This window comes from Cricetulus griseus, chromosome 5, assembly GCF_003668045.3.
Source record: "Cricetulus griseus strain 17A/GY chromosome 5, alternate assembly CriGri-PICRH-1.0, whole genome shotgun sequence".
Classification (NCBI taxonomy): domain Eukaryota; kingdom Metazoa; phylum Chordata; class Mammalia; order Rodentia; family Cricetidae; genus Cricetulus; species Cricetulus griseus.
In genome coordinates, this window is record NC_048598.1 from 126,149,855 (window position 1) to 126,169,636 (window position 19,782).

Here is a 19,782-nt window from a genome sequence, read left to right on the forward strand (position 1 = left end):
AATATAAGAAATACAAGCATAGCCAATTTTTGAGATGAAGTTTCAACTGAATATTGTTCAGCCATAAAGATGATAGAAATCCTGTCCATCTCAGCAAGATGGATGGAACTGATGTAGACTATGCTAAGTGAAATATGACAAATACAGAAAGCAAGTACCACATTTCTCCCTCATATGTGAGGGTTTTTGAAAAGTCAACTTTAATATAAAATAGTGATAGCTAGAGGTTGAAAATTGGAGACAGGGCATATATAAAAGGGGGCTACATTTAGTCACTGCACAATATATACATATACTGAAGCATCACATGAATTCCATTAATACCCACAATCGACATGCTAGTATAAAAATAAACAAGGAACGCTGGATGTCTCTACAATTTTGTTCAAATGACTGCAGAACCTGGAAAAGATGTTGTTGCTATTGATGCATAACATACTGCTATTATATATATATATATATATATATATATATATATATATATATTTGAACTTTTGGAAACTTTAGCTGTGCTGTCAACTTTGGAAAAAAGTATACCAGTTTACCGCATTCAGTTGGCATTGTATAAAAATTAACAGCCATATTGGTCTAGAAATGTTGAACTTAAATTTTTTTCCATTTGTACAGGGGTAATGCACTGTATTAAATATGTAAGGTCTTAAAAAAAAAAAAGAAGGGATTTTGAGAGCCCATCCCATGTGAAGGGATGCTCTCTTGGCCTGGACACATGAGGAAGGGCCTAGGCCTGGCCCAGGATGATGTGGTAGACTTTGGGGAGCCCCTTTTGAGGGCCTTACCTTGCCTGAGGAGTGGAGGGGGGATGGGTAGGGGCAGGTGGGATGTTGGGGGGAGGGAAGGGAGAGGGAGAAGGGATTGACATGTGAAGCAAGCTTGTTCCTAATTTGAACTAATAAAAGAATAAAATAAAATAAAATAAAATAAAAAAACAAGGGACAGTCAGTCAGAATACCAACATATCAATCAATCTATTCTCAGTCTAAGATTAAGTCTGATTTTAAAACCCCCTCCCTCTTCTCCCTATCAGAGACCACATAAATACGTCAGTTATGGCAGGAAACAAAGTTAAATTTGCATTATTTCTCCACCAACTCAAAGATGTTTGGAAGTTGCATTCCTACAAAACATAGTTTTCTGTGTTAAAGAACTGTATATAATCAAAACAGAAAGCTATGGCTTGTTTTACTGGGAATTATGATGATTTAAAAAAGCATTCTGCCGAAACTCTTGACATTTCAGGGGTTCTACACCCTGAGCCAAATCCCCCAAGCTGGAAATGTTGCTGCCTTTGCTTTTATCACTGAGTATCAAGAAATCTCATAGTTTGGCAGTAAGGATGTTGGCTTTATATGAGGCCACATCAAGGTTTAGCATATGTAAGCCTAGGCAAGGTTAGGTACCAGCAAAATGAGGGAAGAATACAGATGCCAGATGATAAAAGGTCATTAGAATAGAATGTGTGACTTTAGAGTCAGCAGCTATGAGGGCTGTCAAACTTCATTTCAAAAGCTGTCTATGTATGTGTTATTGCATTTTCCCAAGTAATTTTTCTATTGTCTTAGTCATAAAACTTTTATGTGAAAATAGAGTCTAGTCTGTCCCAATTTTGCTATCAAAGAAACTACAATAAAGAAGGTTTTTGTTTATTTTTGATTCAAAATGCTAAAGCATAAAAAATTCCCTTAAGGGCCACTACAGTTATAATTCATATAAGAATAATCTGAAGGAGAAGATTCAACATATACTAAAATAAACTTGACTAGGGGAGATTGCTGCAAAGTCCTGTCCCTGGGGGATCATAGACAAGAAAAATTATCTGAAATTTGTGTAAAGTTGCTGTGATGTTTACTTTGCATTATCAATTTCATTAGATTTAGAATCATCATGGAATAGCACCTCTTGTGAAAGTCAATGAGGGAATTTTCAAAAAGGCTTGACTAAAGATTCATTCTGAATGTGAGCAGCACCATTCTCTGTGCTGGGACCCAGACTGAATAAAAAAGAAAAAGCAAGGAGAGCCTGCATTCATCTCTGTGCTTCCTTACTGCAAACAATGTGACTAGCTGCCTAATGCCCTGCCTGCCACCTTGAGTTTCCTGCCACATTAGATCGTACTCTCAAACTGAGAATCAAAATAAACCTTGTCCTCCATGTTGTCTCTTGTCGGGTTTTGATCACAGTAACAAGGAAAGTAACTGATACAGGTACCTCACTTCTGTAGGTCTAAGAATAGCTACAAACAGGTTTAGAGTAACTCTCCCTTATCCACTAGAGCTTCATTTGGAGACCGCCACCCAGTGGATGCTTGAAACCATATACAGTACCATTTCCTCTGATATATATAAACCTAAGGTAATGCTTAATTTATAAATTATACATAGTAAAAATTAATGCTTCTACCTCTGCACTTTGTAGGTATTATTAAGTACAGCAAGGACTACATGAAAACAAGCATGACAACACTGCTGCGATAGTCCACCTGGCAGTTAGCATATGCAGTATGGACTGGATATACATAGAGATGACTCACATCCTGGCAAGATGGGATGAGACCTCACTGTGCTACTTGGAATTATGTGAATTTAAAACTTGTAAATTGTTTATTTGTGGAATTTTCCACTTATTATTTTTGGAGAGTGGTTAACAATGGCTAACAGACTAGAAAGCAAAACAACAGGTAAGAGGGAGCAATAGATAAGAGGGGACTACTGTAATTACTTCAGTGGGTTACTGGATTGATAATGTGGTTGTACCTATAATGATTGAAGACACTGTATCATTAGTGACTGGCATTAGACAATCCTTGGTAAATCATTAGTTTTAATTTGCAAATCATTCTTCAGTTTGGGACACACACCCCCTTCCAAATAACAATAGAGGCAGGGAAAACAATGGCTACTAGATACAATATATTCTTCCACCTAGATCCTTAATGTAAACTTCATTTTAAGGAGGAGGGGAATTCCTTGAAGAAGATGGAGAATTAGAATTTGGTAGATACAAATTAAGGAATAAACAGAACATGAACAACTTTCCATGCAAGTATCTCCTTGTGCTCATTTGTACTAGGAAAAATGTTCTATTATCATTTGAAAATACTCCTGGATGTCCAGAGAAAAACATTTTGTCCAAATAAACTTAAAAGTTAAGAAAGATTATACACATTGTAGGTTAATAAGAATCTCAAACTCAAAAAAAATTAAGATTTTTCATCCCCTTGTGCATATGTGTGTGACATAAAACACAAAGATCTGATCTGAAGAATTGTAAAACTTAGCTTTTCAAGGGTGAAAACATCAATTCTTGAGACTTTCAAAGAGAGTGGGAAAATAAAACAAAGTTACTAGGCTACAGCAACAGCTATGATTGAAGACTTAATCTTACAGTATACAGGTCATTAACAAGCTATCAATCTTTCCCTATTATTAGATAGATAACTATCTTTATCTTTTAATTATCTTTTAATTCTTTATCTCCAAAGTCCTTTCCTAGCCTCCATTATGGCCTTTTGTTTATCAGCCAATTTCTAATAAGTATACTCAGCCATAAGTATCACCTATTATTTGGAGAACACATCTAAGTTTGCTATTAACAATATTGTCATCACATATTATTGATAATGAGATGATACAGACTTAGAAATGGAGATGTTAGTGCTGCTTCCCAGATAGTTTTTCAAGAGCTGTAGTCAACTTAATTGAGAAATAGATCATTGGCTATTTGGCTCTATGAGCCTTCCTGTCCTTCAGTTTGAAGTTCAATAATTACTGTCATTTAAAAGCAGAAAGAAGACACTCTAGCAACTATTTCATAAATTGGTATCTGGCAGGATGAAGAAGGCAAAAGAATCAAAGTAGTAGTGATATAAAGGGTGGTAATACAAAAATCCACAATACTCAGAGGTTAAGGTATAAATCTTTAGAGTACCATATAGATAATAAAACCACAATGGGAAAAATGATCATTCCAAAATATTTACTTCCATCTCACTACTTCAAAGAAGGGGAGTGAGGGCATTTGTGATTAATGATACAAAAAATCAGCAAAGCAAAAGCAAAAGCAAAACTACTTGGCTGCATGACTATGAAACAGTGGCAAGCAATGATTAGAATGAGACCTAGTGGTGCTGAGGCTTGAGATCCATGTAGCAGGGAATAATCTATTCTGCAGCACACTCTTCTAAGTTCCTCATTTATATTTAAGATTTATTAATTTTATTATTTGATGTGTGTGTTTTCTCTGCATTCATAGAGGTGCACCACATATGTGCCTGGTGCCCAAAGATGTCAGAAGAGGGCACTGGGTCCCTGGAACTGGAGTTAGAGATGGTTGTGAGCAGCCATGTGGAAGCTAGGAATCAAACCCAGGTCCTCTGTGAGAGAAACCAGTGCCCTTAAGCACTGAGTCAATTCTATAACCCTCTAAGTAACTTTAAAACCCTCTAAAAGTCAAGTCTTTTACTAATCACTACCAGGTAATTACACACTTTGGTAGTGCATAGGGACCTGCCAGTTATTAGATCATTCATAATAGATTAGTCAAATAAATAATGTTTTGCTAAAAATTTCAGGTAATCCAAATCTCAGATATAAGCATAGTATTTGGCTTCCAGGCTATGTTTAGTGCCTGGTATTTGGAGTAATAAACTATAGTAGTCATGATCCAGAAGATAGAACACAGTGCCTCCACCACACAGAATAGCATCAAGCAGGGAAAAAAAGAAATTTTTCCTTACCTTTCTTATCACCAGAACAAACCTCGGTGAGATCCAGCAATACTGATCTCAGCTCTTCTCAGATATGGTCTTAGATCAGTTCTGCCTAAACTGGGTCTGTGCTCTCAGAGACAGACCTACAGATTCTGCATCTGTGCAATGCAGGACTAGGTCCTTTCAACTACAGTCTGATAAACCCTGATCATGAAAGATTACATTGTAATCTACAATTACTTGAGATTATAAAGAACACAAACTGGCTGATTAAAAAGTAAGATCCAACAAGAAGTTGCATGTAAGACATTCCATTTAGTTTAAAAGATATAGACAAGCTGGACGTTGGTGTCGCCCACCTTTAGTCCCAGCACTCGGGAGGCAGAGGCAAGTGGATCTCTGTGAGTTCGAGAGCAGCCTGGTCTACAAGAGCTACTTCCAGGACAGCCTCCAAAGCCACAGAGAAACCCTGTCTTGAAAACAAAACAAAACAAAAAACAGACAGATTGTGAGGAATAGAAAAGGAAAGAGGGAAGTGAAGCAGTGGTAATCAAAGAGAAGGGTGGCAATACTTAGGTCAGACAAAATGGATTTTTAGCCAAAATTTGTTACATGAGACAATAGAAGCTCACTTATTACAACAAAAGGGGTAGTTTATTATGAGGCTATAACAATTACATACATACATACTCAGCATAGTAGCACATAGACAAAGCAAACGCTAATAGAACTAAAAAGAAACACTGACAGCAACAGAGCTAATAATAGCAGGAGACTTGATACCCCACTTTGAGCAATGCACACATCATCCAAACAGGAAATCAATGGGGGAACATGTTCAGACCAAAAGAACATTCTAATAATAGCCAAAAAGCATGTTCTTTTGAAGCATACATGAAACATTCTCCAAGATGCATGATATGTTTCAAATAAGGCTTAACAAACATAATAAAATTAAAATCATATTAAGGAAATATTATTCTCCCTGTCTTTACCAGAGTCTTGCATATGCTAGACAAATGCTTTACCACCAGGCTATCTCCCCTGACCATCATACTGGGTACCATACTGAGTATAGAAAACAAAAGGAAAATTTTCAGGAATAATTCATGAGTCAAGAAAGAAATAAGAGGAAAATCAAGATATAAATCAAGACAAACAAAATGTAAATACAATAAGCTCACACTTGGATGCCGAATGAGTGCTAAGAGTGTATTCAAAGTTGTAAACACCTACATTAAACAGAAAATATCTCAAACACCTCAACTCAAAACTCAAGGAACCAGAAAAAGTACAAAGACCAAATGCAGCAAAAATAGGTAGATTACAACAGCTAATGTATTCAATGAGAAGCTACAAGGAAAGATATCCAGTGATTAAGTCACTTAATATACTTAATGACTTTTCCTCCAAATGGCATGCATGCATGCATGTGTCTTCTGGTACATGTGTGATAGACAGAAGACAGCTTGGGGAAATTGGTTCTCTCATTCTACCACATGGGTTCCAAGGATGGAACTCAGGTCATCAGGCTTGGCACCTTTACCAGATGAGTCATCTCACCGACCTCAGAAAATCTATTTTAAAAGACCTTTGAAATTAAAAAAAAAGACACCTGTGTTTTATATATTTCCAACAGTTTGTGAATTATTGGTGGGACACTGCAACTTTTAGTCACATAGAGTTTGTTGATATGTGTCTATTATTACATTTAATTCCCATCTTACAATTTATATCACATTAGGTATATCTCTGGGCGGTTGAAGCCAGCTAGGACTACATAGTGAGATCCAGTCTTTCAAAAAAGAAAAGAAAATAAAAGTGTAAGGCTTTGGTTTATCTGTCATGGACTGAAATACTTTAACACAATGCTTCACAGAACTCGTTCTCAATCTTTATCTTGCACAGGACCCTCCAGCATAACATACACAAAGAAAATCCTTGATGTCAGACAGATGGAAGGCTTGACAAATGGTGAATGGAAGGTTTCATATAATCTCCTCAGTGTTTCCATTTAATTCTCGGATAAAGAAGTCATTGGAAAGACAGACATTTCTGTTCATTTGTGTTGGCAAGCATACCTCTGATGAATTAAATTTGAGCATTTGCATTACTGAGGGAACCAGATATAAGCATTTTAAGAGCTTTGAGGTACCCTTTTGAGAATATATCTGTAGGTTCCTGAATAGTGTTCCACTATTTACACTTAGGGTTTAATCATTATGGTAACACTCAGAAGTGAGCTGAGATTCTAGGTTATCTTTCTGAACACCAGGGAATCTCTCAAGTAGTCTGACTTGAAAGTCAAGCTGGTTTATTATCAAATTTTTGGCTTTCTCAAACCAAAGCACTCATGCTAAGTTCAATATTTTCTACCATTTCACAGAGTAAATGTGTAATCGAGTCAAGGGATCAGCTATAAAGGTAACAGAGGTTTGCCCCCGGAGATTGTTCCCTAAAGGACTTTGTACAAGTCAATGCATTTTTTAGGAAACAGCAATAGTAACAATGAAATTGAAAATTTTCACTGCCCTATAGGGTAAAAATGCTTTACCAGAGTACAGCTCTTCCATCTAATATTTGTGTCACTGCTTGTATCATCTAAACACAAAACAAGAGCCGGCAGGAGGTCTGCTAACATTTCCAAAGCACCATGCCTGCCTGTCCACTGAGAATGGCAAATATTCTGCAGTTCTTTACCCCTTTCTTCAATGTTCTGGAAAAGAATAGAAGTTATAGTGCAAAGTTCTCAAAGCAATTGAAGTGCTTAATGTAAAACGGAACAACTTTGTTCTTGGTGTAACAGATAACTGCCCATCCCCCTATACACACACAGTAGACAATGACTTTGTCAAGCATAGGCTTAGGGTAGAAGGAGAGCAAACTGTTAGTAGCTTTGGGATATTTCTCTAAAAATCTAGAAGCCACAAATTTCATTTAAGGAGAAAATTCACTGGCATATTTTAAGCCTGGTCATAACAACACTCCATATTTAGTTCCCACTTCTCAGTTATCATAGTGCAAAATTTCACAGCCAGAGTTTTTACATTGGTTCCATAAAACAGGAAGCTCTCAAATTCCTTTTTCAGATTATGAGATGCCCTGGCGAACCTCAGCAGTATTTGTAAGTAAGTCCTTCCCTGGTAAGTCTGCTACACTAGTCTTGGTAACAGAAAACAAGAGGCAGTCTTGCCTCCCTGAGGGTTGCTTCTGAATAAGGCTCTTGCAGTTCTCTACTAGGTTTCTCTGTCTTAGAACAGAACAATGAGGTAAATGTGCTCTCAAGCACCTTTCCAGGACCTCTTCAGAATGTATCCACTTCTTTAGTGCTTGAAGATTATCAAACAGAGAGATCTCTTGGGATTGCCAGGCTCATGCCCTTCCAGACATGGTATCTTCTGCCATAAGAATCAAATTTTCAGATAAAGATAGTGAGTCTGTTCTACTCTTCCAAGTTGGATGCCTTCACCCTCATGGACATGCTCTTCTTTTGCAATGTAGTTCTAAGCACTGCTGTTTACATTTCAATTGTGTTCAGAAATCTTGTCAATGGTTTTCTGTTTCATTGCTCTGACTTCATAGTCACTTGATCCTTTTACTCATTTTTTAAATTACACTTATTTATTTGGGGTGGCATATGACAGTACACAAAAGGAAGCCAGAAGACAACCTGTAGAAGCTGGTTATCCCCCTTCCACTATGTGGGTCCCAAGCATCAAACTCAGGCTGTCAGGCTTGGCAGGAAGTATTTTACTATCTGAGTCATCTTGCCACTGCTGGCCCTTATTCATTGTCTGTTTCTACTACACGGCTTATTCCAATGACTAATAAGATCAAATACTGTTAATACTACATTATCTTGAAGAATTGCCTATAAGGCCCAGTTCTATAGGTCAAAAGGACTCAAAGTGTCTGGCATACAATTGCTAGTGCTTATTTCATTGATCAAATGATTTATTTTCAAAATCTACTAAAATTCTCTACCCAGTTCTGACAGCTAGTTGGATGCCATAGGAACATGAAGAAGGCCAAGCTAGACAGTGTGCTGCTTTGTGTACAGTTGGAGCAGTACAGAACTTGAGTACTGTTGTGTGTCTGCTGATGTTCCCCACTTCCTCAAGGCAGCCTAGCTAACCACTGAGGCCAGGGAGGAGCTCAGCGATGAATTATAAAGAATCAGAAATTCTCAAGAAACCAATAATAATAAGCAAAGGGATTGGATTAGTACTCACAATAAACAAAAACCCTGAACCAAGTACATTTGTAGATAAATTCTATGTGAATTTAAAGAGAAAATCAATGTCAACCTTTATAAAATTAAAGAAATGAGAATTTTCCAAACTCCTTTGAAAAGATCACTGCCATACCAAGTAAGGGCAGTACAAGCAAAGATTATAAGAGAACATCCCTGATGCATTTAGATACAATAATCTTCAACAAACATGAATGAACCAAATTCACATTAAAAAGACCAAGTGGGTCAAAGGAGGCAAATCAGAAACAAGACAAAAGATGCTCACTCTCTATACTTCTATTGAACATGATTTTGGTAGCCATAGACAGACAAATAAAGCAAGCGAGAGAGAGAGGGGGAGGGAGGAGGGAGGAAAGGAGGGTGGGAGGAATAAGAAACCTAAATCAGAAGTTATAATGGTTCTGTTTGGATGATCATACATACAAAAAACCCTAAAGACACCATCAAAATTTGGTGGTACTAATAAGGATATTTGAAAAAGCTAAATGGCACAAAACCAACATACAAAACTTAACATTTGTATATACTAGCAAACCATCTCTTAAAAAAATTGAACAACCCCATCTATAATAGTATAAAAATAGGAATAACCAGCCAAAGGGGTAAAGACTTGTGCATTGTTCTACAAAACTATAGAATACTGATGAAAAATATATATGGTGCAAAATGGAACATCCTATGTTCATGGACTGGAAGAATTAATATTGCCATAAAGTCCATACCACAAAAGTGACCCACAGATTGAATATAGTTCCTATAAAAATTCCTATGTCATTTTTTACAGAGCCAGATCAAGAACTCTTAAAATAATTTTTGGAACTGAAAACACTCATAACATGTGAAATTATCTTTGGAAAGAAGAACAAACCTAAAGATATCACATTTCCTGACTCAAGACTACACATCTATGATATTTACTTATATTATAATTATGTCTAATTTTAAAATTTTTCTACTTACATATCCAATAAGGGCTAATAACTAAAATACATAAAGTACTCAGAGCAAAAATAAATAACCTGACTGGAAATAATAAAAATAACTTAAATAGCAATCTACAGATTGAATGCAATCCCCATCAAAATTCCAACACAATTCTTTACAGACCCTGAAAGAACAATATTCAACTTCGTATGAAAAAAACAAAAAACCAGGATAACTAAAACAATCCTGCACAATAATAGAGCTTCTGTAGGAATCACCATCCCTGACTTCAAGATGTACTATAGAGCCATAGCAATAAAAACCACATAGCACTGGCATAAAAATAGACAGGCTAATCAATGGAATCAAATCAAAGACCCAGAAGTAAATACACACACCTATGGACACCTCATTTTTTTTTATAAAGAAGCCAAAATTGTAAAACAAAAAAGAAAGTATCTTTAACAAAGGGTGCTGGTTTAACGGGATGTCACTATGTAGAAGACCGAAAATAGATCTGTATCTATCACCCTGCATGAAACTCGAGTCCAAGTGGATCAAAGACCTCAACATAAAACCAGATACACTGAATCTGACAGAAGCAAAGGTGATCCTTGAACACACTGTCACAGGAAACACTTCCTGAACACCAATAGCACAGGCACTAAGAATGACAGTAAATGGGACCTTATGAAACTGGAAATCTTCTGTAAGGCAAAGGACACCATCAATAGGACAAAATGGCAGGCTACAGGATGGAAAAAGATTTTTTTTTTTTTGGAAAGGCAAATTCCATACTGTTTTTATTACTATATCTCTGTAATACAATTTGAGGTTGGGGATGGTGCTACCTCAGTAGTTCTTTTACTCAGGATTGTTTTAACTATCCTGCATTTTCAGTGTTTCTATATGAAGTTGAAAATTGTCCTTTCAAGGTTTGTGAAGAATTTGTGTTAGTATTTTTGTGGGGATTTCCTTGAATCTACAGATTGCTTTTGGTAGGGTGGCTATTTTTTTTTTTTTTTTACTATATTAATTGAACCAATCCATAAGCCTGGGAAATCTTTCCATCTTCTGATATCTTCTTCAATTTGTTTCTTCAAAGACTTGACATTTTTATCATACAAGTCTTTTACTTGCTTGGTTAGAGTTACCACAAGACATTTGATATTATTTGAGGCTATTGTGAAAGTTGTTGTTTCCCTGATTGTTTTCTCAGTTCAATTTGTCATCTGTGTATAGGAGGGCTACTATTTTTTTATTAGTTCTAGTTAGGGAACAATCTTATTTCAAGTCCCTTCTCCCTCTCCCTCCCCTCACCCCCAATCTTCCTCCCCCACCCCCAACCCCATCCACCCACCACTCCCCAGGCAGGATAGGGCCCTCAGTGGGGGCTCTGCAAAGTCCACCAAATCTTCCTGTGCTGGTCCTGGGCCCTTCCCCATGTGTCCAGGGCCAGAGTGTAACCCTTCACGTGGGATGGGCTCTCAAAGTCCCTTCTTGCACCAGGGAAAAGATTTTTAGCAACTCCACATCTGACAGAGGGCTAATATCCAATATATACAAAGAACTCAAGAAACTGAAGACCAACAAAGCAAATAATCGAATTTAAAAATGTAGTAAAGAACTATACAGAGATTTCTCAAAAGAGGAATCTCAAAGGGCTGAGAAACAAAGTTCAACATCCTTAGCCATTAGGGAAATGTAAATCAATATGACTCTGAGATTCCATCTTATACCTGTCAGAATGGCTAAGATAAAAACACAAGTGACAGTACATGCTGGAGAGGATGGAGCAAGGGGAACACTCCTCCATTGCTGGTGGTAGTGCAAACTTGTACAGCAATTTTGGAAATCAATATAGTGGTTCCTAAGAAAACTGGGAATCAATCTACCTCAAGACCCAGCTAAACAATTATTGGGTACATACCCAAAGAACGCTCAATAATACCACAAGGACACTTGCTCAACTATGTTCATGACAACTTTATTAATAATAGCCAGAAATTGAAAACAACCTAGATGCCCCTCAACTGACGAATAGATAAAAAAAATGTGGAATATTTATGCAATGGAGTATTACTCAGCTGTTAAAAATAATAACATCATGAAATTTGCAAGCAAATGGATGGAACTTGAAAAAAACTCATTGTGAGTGAGGTAACCCAGACACAGAAAGACAAACATGGTATGTACTTATTTATAAGTGGCTATGAATTCTAAAGTACAGGATAACCAGGCTATAATCCACAGCCCCAGAGAGGCCAAGTAACAAGGAGCATTCAGAGGGAACGCATGAATCTCCCTGGGAAGGGAAAAGAGAATCGTTTTTTGTGGGTAGACTGGGGATATGTGGGGATAGAAACAGGAGAGACAGGCAGCAGGGAAAGACAACTGGAACTTGGGGGGGATTTGGGGGTTGAGATAGAAACCTAGTGTGATAGAAACTCCCAGGAATCTACAAGGGTGACCCTAGCTAAGACTCCTTGTGCCAGTCAATATGAAGCCTTTACTAGCCACCTTCTATAACTAGGCAAGGCTACCAGGAGAGGGACTGGGACGCCACAAAACCTTCAACCTACAATTTGTCCTGCCTGCAAGATGTTCTGGGATAAAGGTGGTGCAGAAATTGTGTGAGTGACCAACAAATGACTGGTCCAGCTTGAGACCCATGTCAAGACAGGGAGCCCATGCTTGATGCTACCTAGAGGGTCAGGAACCAGAGGCTGGATAGCTCCAAGACCTAGGATAAAACCAAATAAGACCGGGGGTGGGGGGAAAGAAAAGAAAAGTCAATGAAATGATTCTTAATGATACTCATAGACTGGAACCTAGCATAATTGTCATCAGAGAGGCTTTATCCAGCAACTGATGGAAACAGATGCAGAAATCCATAGCCAAACATTAGGTGGAGCTTGAAGAATACTATGGAAGAGGGGGAGGAAGAATTGCAGGAGCCAGATGAGTAAAACAAACAAACAACAATAGCAAAAAAAAAAAAAAAAAAACATAGAATCAACTAGCCAGGGCCCAGGGGGGCTCACAGAGCCTGAACCAAGAATCAGTGAACTTGCATGGTCTGATCTAGATCTTCTAAATATATTTATCACTGTATAGATTGGCATTCTTATGAAACTCCTAACAATGGGAGTGGGGGCTGCCTCTGACTCCTTTGCCTGCTTTTTCGTGATCCTTTTCCTCCTACTAGATTGCCTTATCCTGACTTAATATGAGGAGATATGCCTAGTCTTGTTTCTGAAGGGAAAAGGAGAAGGAGAGGTGGTGGGGTTGGGGGACTGGGAGGAAATGATGGAGGAGAAACATCAGTCAGGATGTAATATATGAGGGCATAATAATAAATATATATGAGAGCAAGGTATGGAGGTCTATTTCTATATTCCAGAATCAGGGACACTAACGCAAGATAAGCATGAGTCTGAGGTCAACATGAGGTACACAGAGAAGCACTGTTGCAAACAAACAAAAACAGAGGGGAGGGGGAGGAAAGGAGAGGAGTCATGAAAGGAGAGAAGAGTTAGAGAAGAGAAAATAAATACTAGAGAGACTACTGAGAAAAAGGAACCCTTGTAATGTTCTTGGGAATATAAATTGGTGAAAACACTTAAAAATACAACTATGGAACACATGCTCAATCCCACTTGTGAATAAATATCCAAATGAAATAAAATCAATATATTGAATCACACCAGCACTATTCACAATAGCTAATCTATGCCAACAATCTAAGTGTCCCTTAACTGATGATTAGATAAACACACACACACACACACACACACACACACACACACACACACACACACACACCACAACATAAACATCCATAAAAACGAAAGGCAAAGAAGACATAAAGTTAGGAGGACGATCTGTTAAGGAATCTGGAATAGGCAGGGTTGGAGATGAGAAATGGTGGATAGAAATAATCATATAACATTCCACAGATTGTATATGAACTGTCAATGAACTTTTTAAAAGGAAAAGAAATAGTGCCATTTCTAGCATCATGAATATATCTGTAGGATATTATGCTATGTGAAATGAGCCAGTAAGAAAAAAGCAAATACTGTAATGTGTTTACTTAGAGATAAAACCTCAACCTCATATAAGCAGTGTGCCTAGGGTTAGAAAGTAGGAGAAATGTGAAGGTATTATCAATTGGTTCAAACAGTCAGTTATGAGATGAAATAAGTTCTGGGTATCTAATGTACTGGCATGGGTTAGCAATGCTTGATTGGTTTGTTCAAAACGTGTAAGACATCACATGTTATCAACACACACACACACACACACACACACACACACACACACACACACACACACACACAACTGTGTTGTAAAGGGTATGTTCCCTCTGTGGTAATCATTACACATATGCATATTAAACAAATCATTACAAGTGTACAACTTATATATTCACAATTTGGGGTTTGGCAGTTGAATCCAAGGCCAAGCCCTTCAAAGAAAGCATTCTATTACTGAGCTACAGCCGCAATCCATCATTTATCAGTAAATTATATGTCTCAGTAAAGTCCCTAAGAGTTTTTCCCTTAGTTGTTGACTGAACAAAAATGAGAGGTTCACAGAGAAATTTAAACAAGAAATCGATACATTAACACTACAACTGATTCTTCAGAAAATCAAATCTTTTAGTTCAGAGATAACTTGCATACCATAATTTGGGCTGCTACAAAACTAAAACAGATAACAAGTACACCATAAATTAAGATGTAAATAAAAGAAGATACTGTCTTTAGTGTATATAACAACTATTATTATTCTCAAATATTCTGTGAACTTAACAGAGAAAGAGATAGAAAGCAAGCAAGAAAGAAAGGAGGAGGGGAAAAAGGAAGGAATAGAGAGAAAAAGCCTAAGAAAAATAAAGACATATAAAGCCCAGCAGAGACACAGTTCTTAAACTTTAAGGATTTAAAAATGGCCAATATGAGGATATTTTCTATGGTATAAATCCTTCCTGCTTGCATATGACTATTTTAAAGATTATTTCTCTAATGTGTTGCTGTGTTTGTTCATTATTTGTGTTACCACATTCTAACCTGTCTTCCTGGAGTTAAATTACTACCTTGTGCTTTGCATCTGGTTTTCAGTGAAATATCATTATTTAGTATACACTAAATGACACTGTCAGGACTTAGTATAATTTTTGTAAAAGTTCAACTAACCAAAAAACATAATGGTAATTTACAGACAGTTATCATGGGCTTGTTTATTGTGTTCATTTTTAATTTACACACATAATTAGAAAGCATATGCACAAAATATATTTACAAAATAATTTAAAATTATTTTCATTTAAAAAACCTTAGAATTAAATTCTCATCAAGCAATTTAACTAAATCATTTCATCAGAAGTCAATATTCAATATTCAAATTTTGGATTTAAACCACATAATCTACTTATATCAAACCTTGTTTTAATCTGCATTTTTCTATAAAACTGCAATAATCAAAACACAGAAACACAAAGGCCTGCCTAATAGAAGCTTGGAACAGGGAATCAGCTTTAGGGCAGGAGCCTATTAAGGACTGAATTAGTAAACATTTGGTCTAATGGTCTAAGTTTGGCCTTACTGCTAGCTAGGGTAAAAATTTCAAAGGGACTGCCTAGTTTAGGACCTAAATATTCAACAACCCTTTAAATCCATATTATCATATTTCTATAAACTGCTAAAATCATCCTAGTACACTCAGATTTTGTATGTAATTTCACTTAAAGCAGGAGATCAATCTTTCAAAAATCACTGTAATACTGTTGATGATGTTAATATATGTGACTCTCTTGTTTGTGTGGGTAATTCATTTCCTCATCACAGTGGTAGCTTATACTAACACAATTGTTTTTCTTTCATTGTTCACCAATAAGACAGTAATTCCTATGAGAATCCTATTGAGAACACATGTTTTTTAAACTATAATAAGCCAAAGGATGTTTCACTTTATTTAAAATGATTCTCATGTACATTTTTTCTGCAGGAACACAAGATCAAAACATGTTCTGTCTTATAGATCATAAGCTGCTTATCATTAGAAATGTGGAAATAGGAAAAACAAATTTAGATGGGCAGATACTAAGTACACCTCTCTAAAAAATAAACAGAACAATTAGCAGAATACTCTCCTTTACCCCAAACCTGCTAACCTTTCATTAAAAACCCTTTAAAGGTGCTATTTTTAAGTATGCAATATTTGGAAATTAAAAACATTAAGTGCAGCCTGGGTGTGAATTCCAGTGCACTGTAAGTACACATTCTCTGCTTCAAATACTGATTGTTACAATGGACTTTGACAGGAGACACTTTCATGTATTGATAAGTGACACCACTAGATACCAATCTACCACTCTTAATCACACTACCACTTACCATCAACACATAAATTAGAAAGAGTCTCAATGTCTCATTCATAAATTAAAATCTTTATGGAAGCCCAAATGAAGCACATAGGGACACAGTACCTTTCATGATGTCCTAAATCCAAAAGAATTTCATCTGCATGTCTTTGGAGTTCGTTTCCTTCTAATTTCTTTAATTTCTTCAATTCACTTTGTAGAAAAAACCAGAGCTCTTTAGCTCCATTTTCAATCCTCCTCCTTAAGATTTCATGATCCTTTCCCAGATCTGCAAAGAATAGAAAGTATTAGTATTTCTAATATTTGGTAAGAGGAATTTTCAATATTTGTGCTAAAGTCACTATATTAAAATGGAAAAACTGCATAATCACATACCATTCCTAGCTTGTTTCTTGTAATTTTCAATCTGTTCTTTGGCCTTAACAAGCTGTTCTTCTAAAACACGGACTCTTCCTGTAGCTGTCCCCTGATCAATAGGGCCTTCTGGTATTCTGTAGTTCAGAGATGGAAATGTGAACATTTGCCTTTTATATTACACAACAAAACATATGCATAATTTGCTATACCATACTTATTAGTATCTCTATAGGTTATTAAGCATACCAAAAAGGGTTACAAAGTGAATCTTCTCAACTGTAAAGAATTAATCATAAGGGCTAGCTGAGAATGAACAAGACCAGAAATGAATAATGTAGTTGAGATATAAGATCTTCTGAAAGCTAAGAAATCTTTAGAGTTGTTTACTGAAAACTTTCTCCTCATTTGGGGTATCACTTTTGGTGTCAAAATTTCATAGTGGTGATGAAATTAACAAAGACGTAAGAGAGAAGGTGATGTGACTTAAAGAGAGTAACATGAATCTGAAAGGTCTCTACAGATATATTAAATATCAAAGAAAGCAATTCTGCATTAATCCCAGTATCAGATTATATGACTGTTTCAACTTATGAATTCATATCTAGCAATGGTTTTATAGGGAAGGGAAAGATAAGATAGAAGAGAAATACAGTAGAAAATATGGAGATTGTCTCCTTTATTACTGTCCAAAATAAACAAAATCATTTAGTAATATAAATTGTTGAAAAATAACACAGGAACTCCAGGCTCTTTTACTTATATTACCAACCTATCTGTTCTTATCTGTTCTACTTCTTTGCAAATTTGGCTCATTTCTAACATGCTTGCTTTTATGTGACTTTTATCAGTACTCTGCACTCCATATTTGCCTAAATACCTAAATAAAACTTGGGAGTAGCCTAAACAGTGATCTTCCAAAGGTACTTGCACCTTAATTTCTGGAATTTATGAACATTACTTTATATGACAAACGACAACTTGAAATATGTGATTAAGGATCCTGAGGCTGGGAGACTATCCGGTGTGATCTAGGTGGGTAGTAAATGTAATCACAAGTATCCACATGTAATCACAAGTATCCACCAAAGAGAGAGAAATAGGGAGGCTTTGTTACAGATAGAAAAGGGTAAGTGGCTGCTCACATTTAAGATGCAGGAAGGACCTAGGAGTGAGAAATGCATACTTTTGGAAACTGGAAAAGGAAACATTTTTCCCTTGGAACTTCCCTATGAAATACTGCCTTTAAACACCTTGGTTCCAGCTCAGTAGAATCATTTCTGACTTCTGACTTCCAAAATGATAACAGGAAAAAGAAATGCCTATTGTTTAAAGATAGCAGTTTTCTGGTATTATCATAGCACCCATAGGAAAAACACACAAATATGTTTTGCAAAACTGTGAACATTAAATAATGGGTTGATTACTATTCCAAAGTCTAATTATAAAGAAGAAAATTTATCTATTCTTATCATCACTGTCTTTTGTAGGAACTTAATTTCCAAGTTGTATGTGGTGAAACCTAAACTGAGACAGGAATACAGTCCTTGGCACAAATGTGATGAAACAGGTATTTAACAGAGTTTTAAACATGTTACAGAACTGATGAGGTCAAATTAACTATTAATTACTACACTAATTCAGAATATATGCTTAGTGTTGAAGCTACTGTTTTATCTATAGTAATTAGGACTGTGCATGACACTATATGCAACATTGAGCAGGAGAATTAAAATAATCATCTTCCATACAAGGTCTAAAGATATAGAATATCAATGAAAAAGCTTTCACTTGTAAATGCACAAAGTGAACAATAGTAAAATGAAAATAAGTATATAAAGACTAATTTATAGGCACTTAAATATGCATATACATAAACAAGATATGCACTGATATATAATTTCTAAAATCTGACCCTTAATCTCTTTCAAAATTAGGTGGTTCATTTCATAGAAACCATGTAAAAAGAACAATAAAACAAAACAAAAATCCTACCCCTTGGGATTTATTATGGAAGCACTATGCCATGGACAGGGATGTTCGTGATCAGAACACAATTTAGAGATAGAAAAATTCAAACAACAGAAAGATTATCTCTGGGCTCTCCTTATCCCATTTCTTTCTATACTGTTGGAATAATAATAGACATTAAAAAATAACGTGCACTCTTTTCAGCAGATTTTCATCAAGTACTAAATCCAATCTAATTCTAATAAAATGGAATGGAAGTCATGATTTACATCACAGTATTATATATAATTATATAATTCAACTGTGAATACACTGTAGATAAATAAAAAAGAAAGCACAAGAACTATTTCTCCAAAACACTGTCTATAAACGTATGTCTGCATGAACAGTCTCTTTTCTTTGAGAATGAAATGCTCTCCTATAATGTTCACTATAAAAAGATACATAGGACTTCTACTTCCTACCATGGAAAAGAAACCAGATTGACTATCATGTCTGAAATTAATCAAAACACAAACTACACATACATGCGCGCTCGCACACACACATACACACACACACACACACACACACACACACACACACACACACACACACACACACACACACACACAGTATAATAGGCAACAAAGGGCACTGGTTTCCAGAGAAGAAAAACATGACGAGAGCCCTGCAACTACCCCAACTTATACCTCAACAGAATTTCCACTCCAGATTGCAAAGAAGGGGACATGCTGATGGACCCTAGTATATGCTCTAAGATGAAATGGAACTAGAGTATAAAACTAAGGTACAAAGAGTTCAAATGATAGAGAGAATTAAAGAAGAGCTGAACACTGAACTCCAGAGATCTGCAGAAGTAATTCTTGAGAATCAGCATAATACCATAAACACATGAAGAATGTGCTGAGTAAGGAAATTACTCAAGATTGGGGGAGGAACTCTCCAAAAAGATTAGCGCAAGTACCCGACATTCATACAGAGTTGCATGGGGCACTAGGGATAAAGCTCAGAAGGATTTGGGATCAGCAGTGGGGAAAGTAGTCAAGACTAAACATAGTCATTTTTATAAGCAAGACCAGAAGGATCCAATTATTCTCAAGTAACCAAATTCTAGGAGAAAACTTAAGAATACTTGACTTGATCCTGGTGGCCTGAACATGT

At 36.3% G+C, this 19,782-nt stretch overlaps 1 protein-coding gene across 8 annotated transcripts in view; it reads right to left on the reverse strand.

Moving 5' to 3' along the window:
• Fut8 (fucosyltransferase 8) overlaps positions 1–19,782 on the reverse strand; it is a 206,669-nt gene that overhangs the window by 80,438 nt on the left and 106,449 nt on the right. For 7 of the 8 annotated variants that reach the window (XM_035444994.1, XM_035444999.1, XM_035444998.1 and 4 more), the window contains 2 exons: positions 16,669–16,784; positions 16,399–16,561 (listed from right to left, as the gene is read on the reverse strand). The exons of the other annotated variant lie outside the window; for it this stretch is intronic. In XM_035444994.1, the coding sequence (XP_035300885.1) occupies positions 16,399–16,561; positions 16,669–16,784 (279 nt within the window). The remainder of the gene's footprint in view (positions 1–16,398; positions 16,562–16,668; positions 16,785–19,782) is intronic. 8 annotated transcript variants of the gene reach the window in all.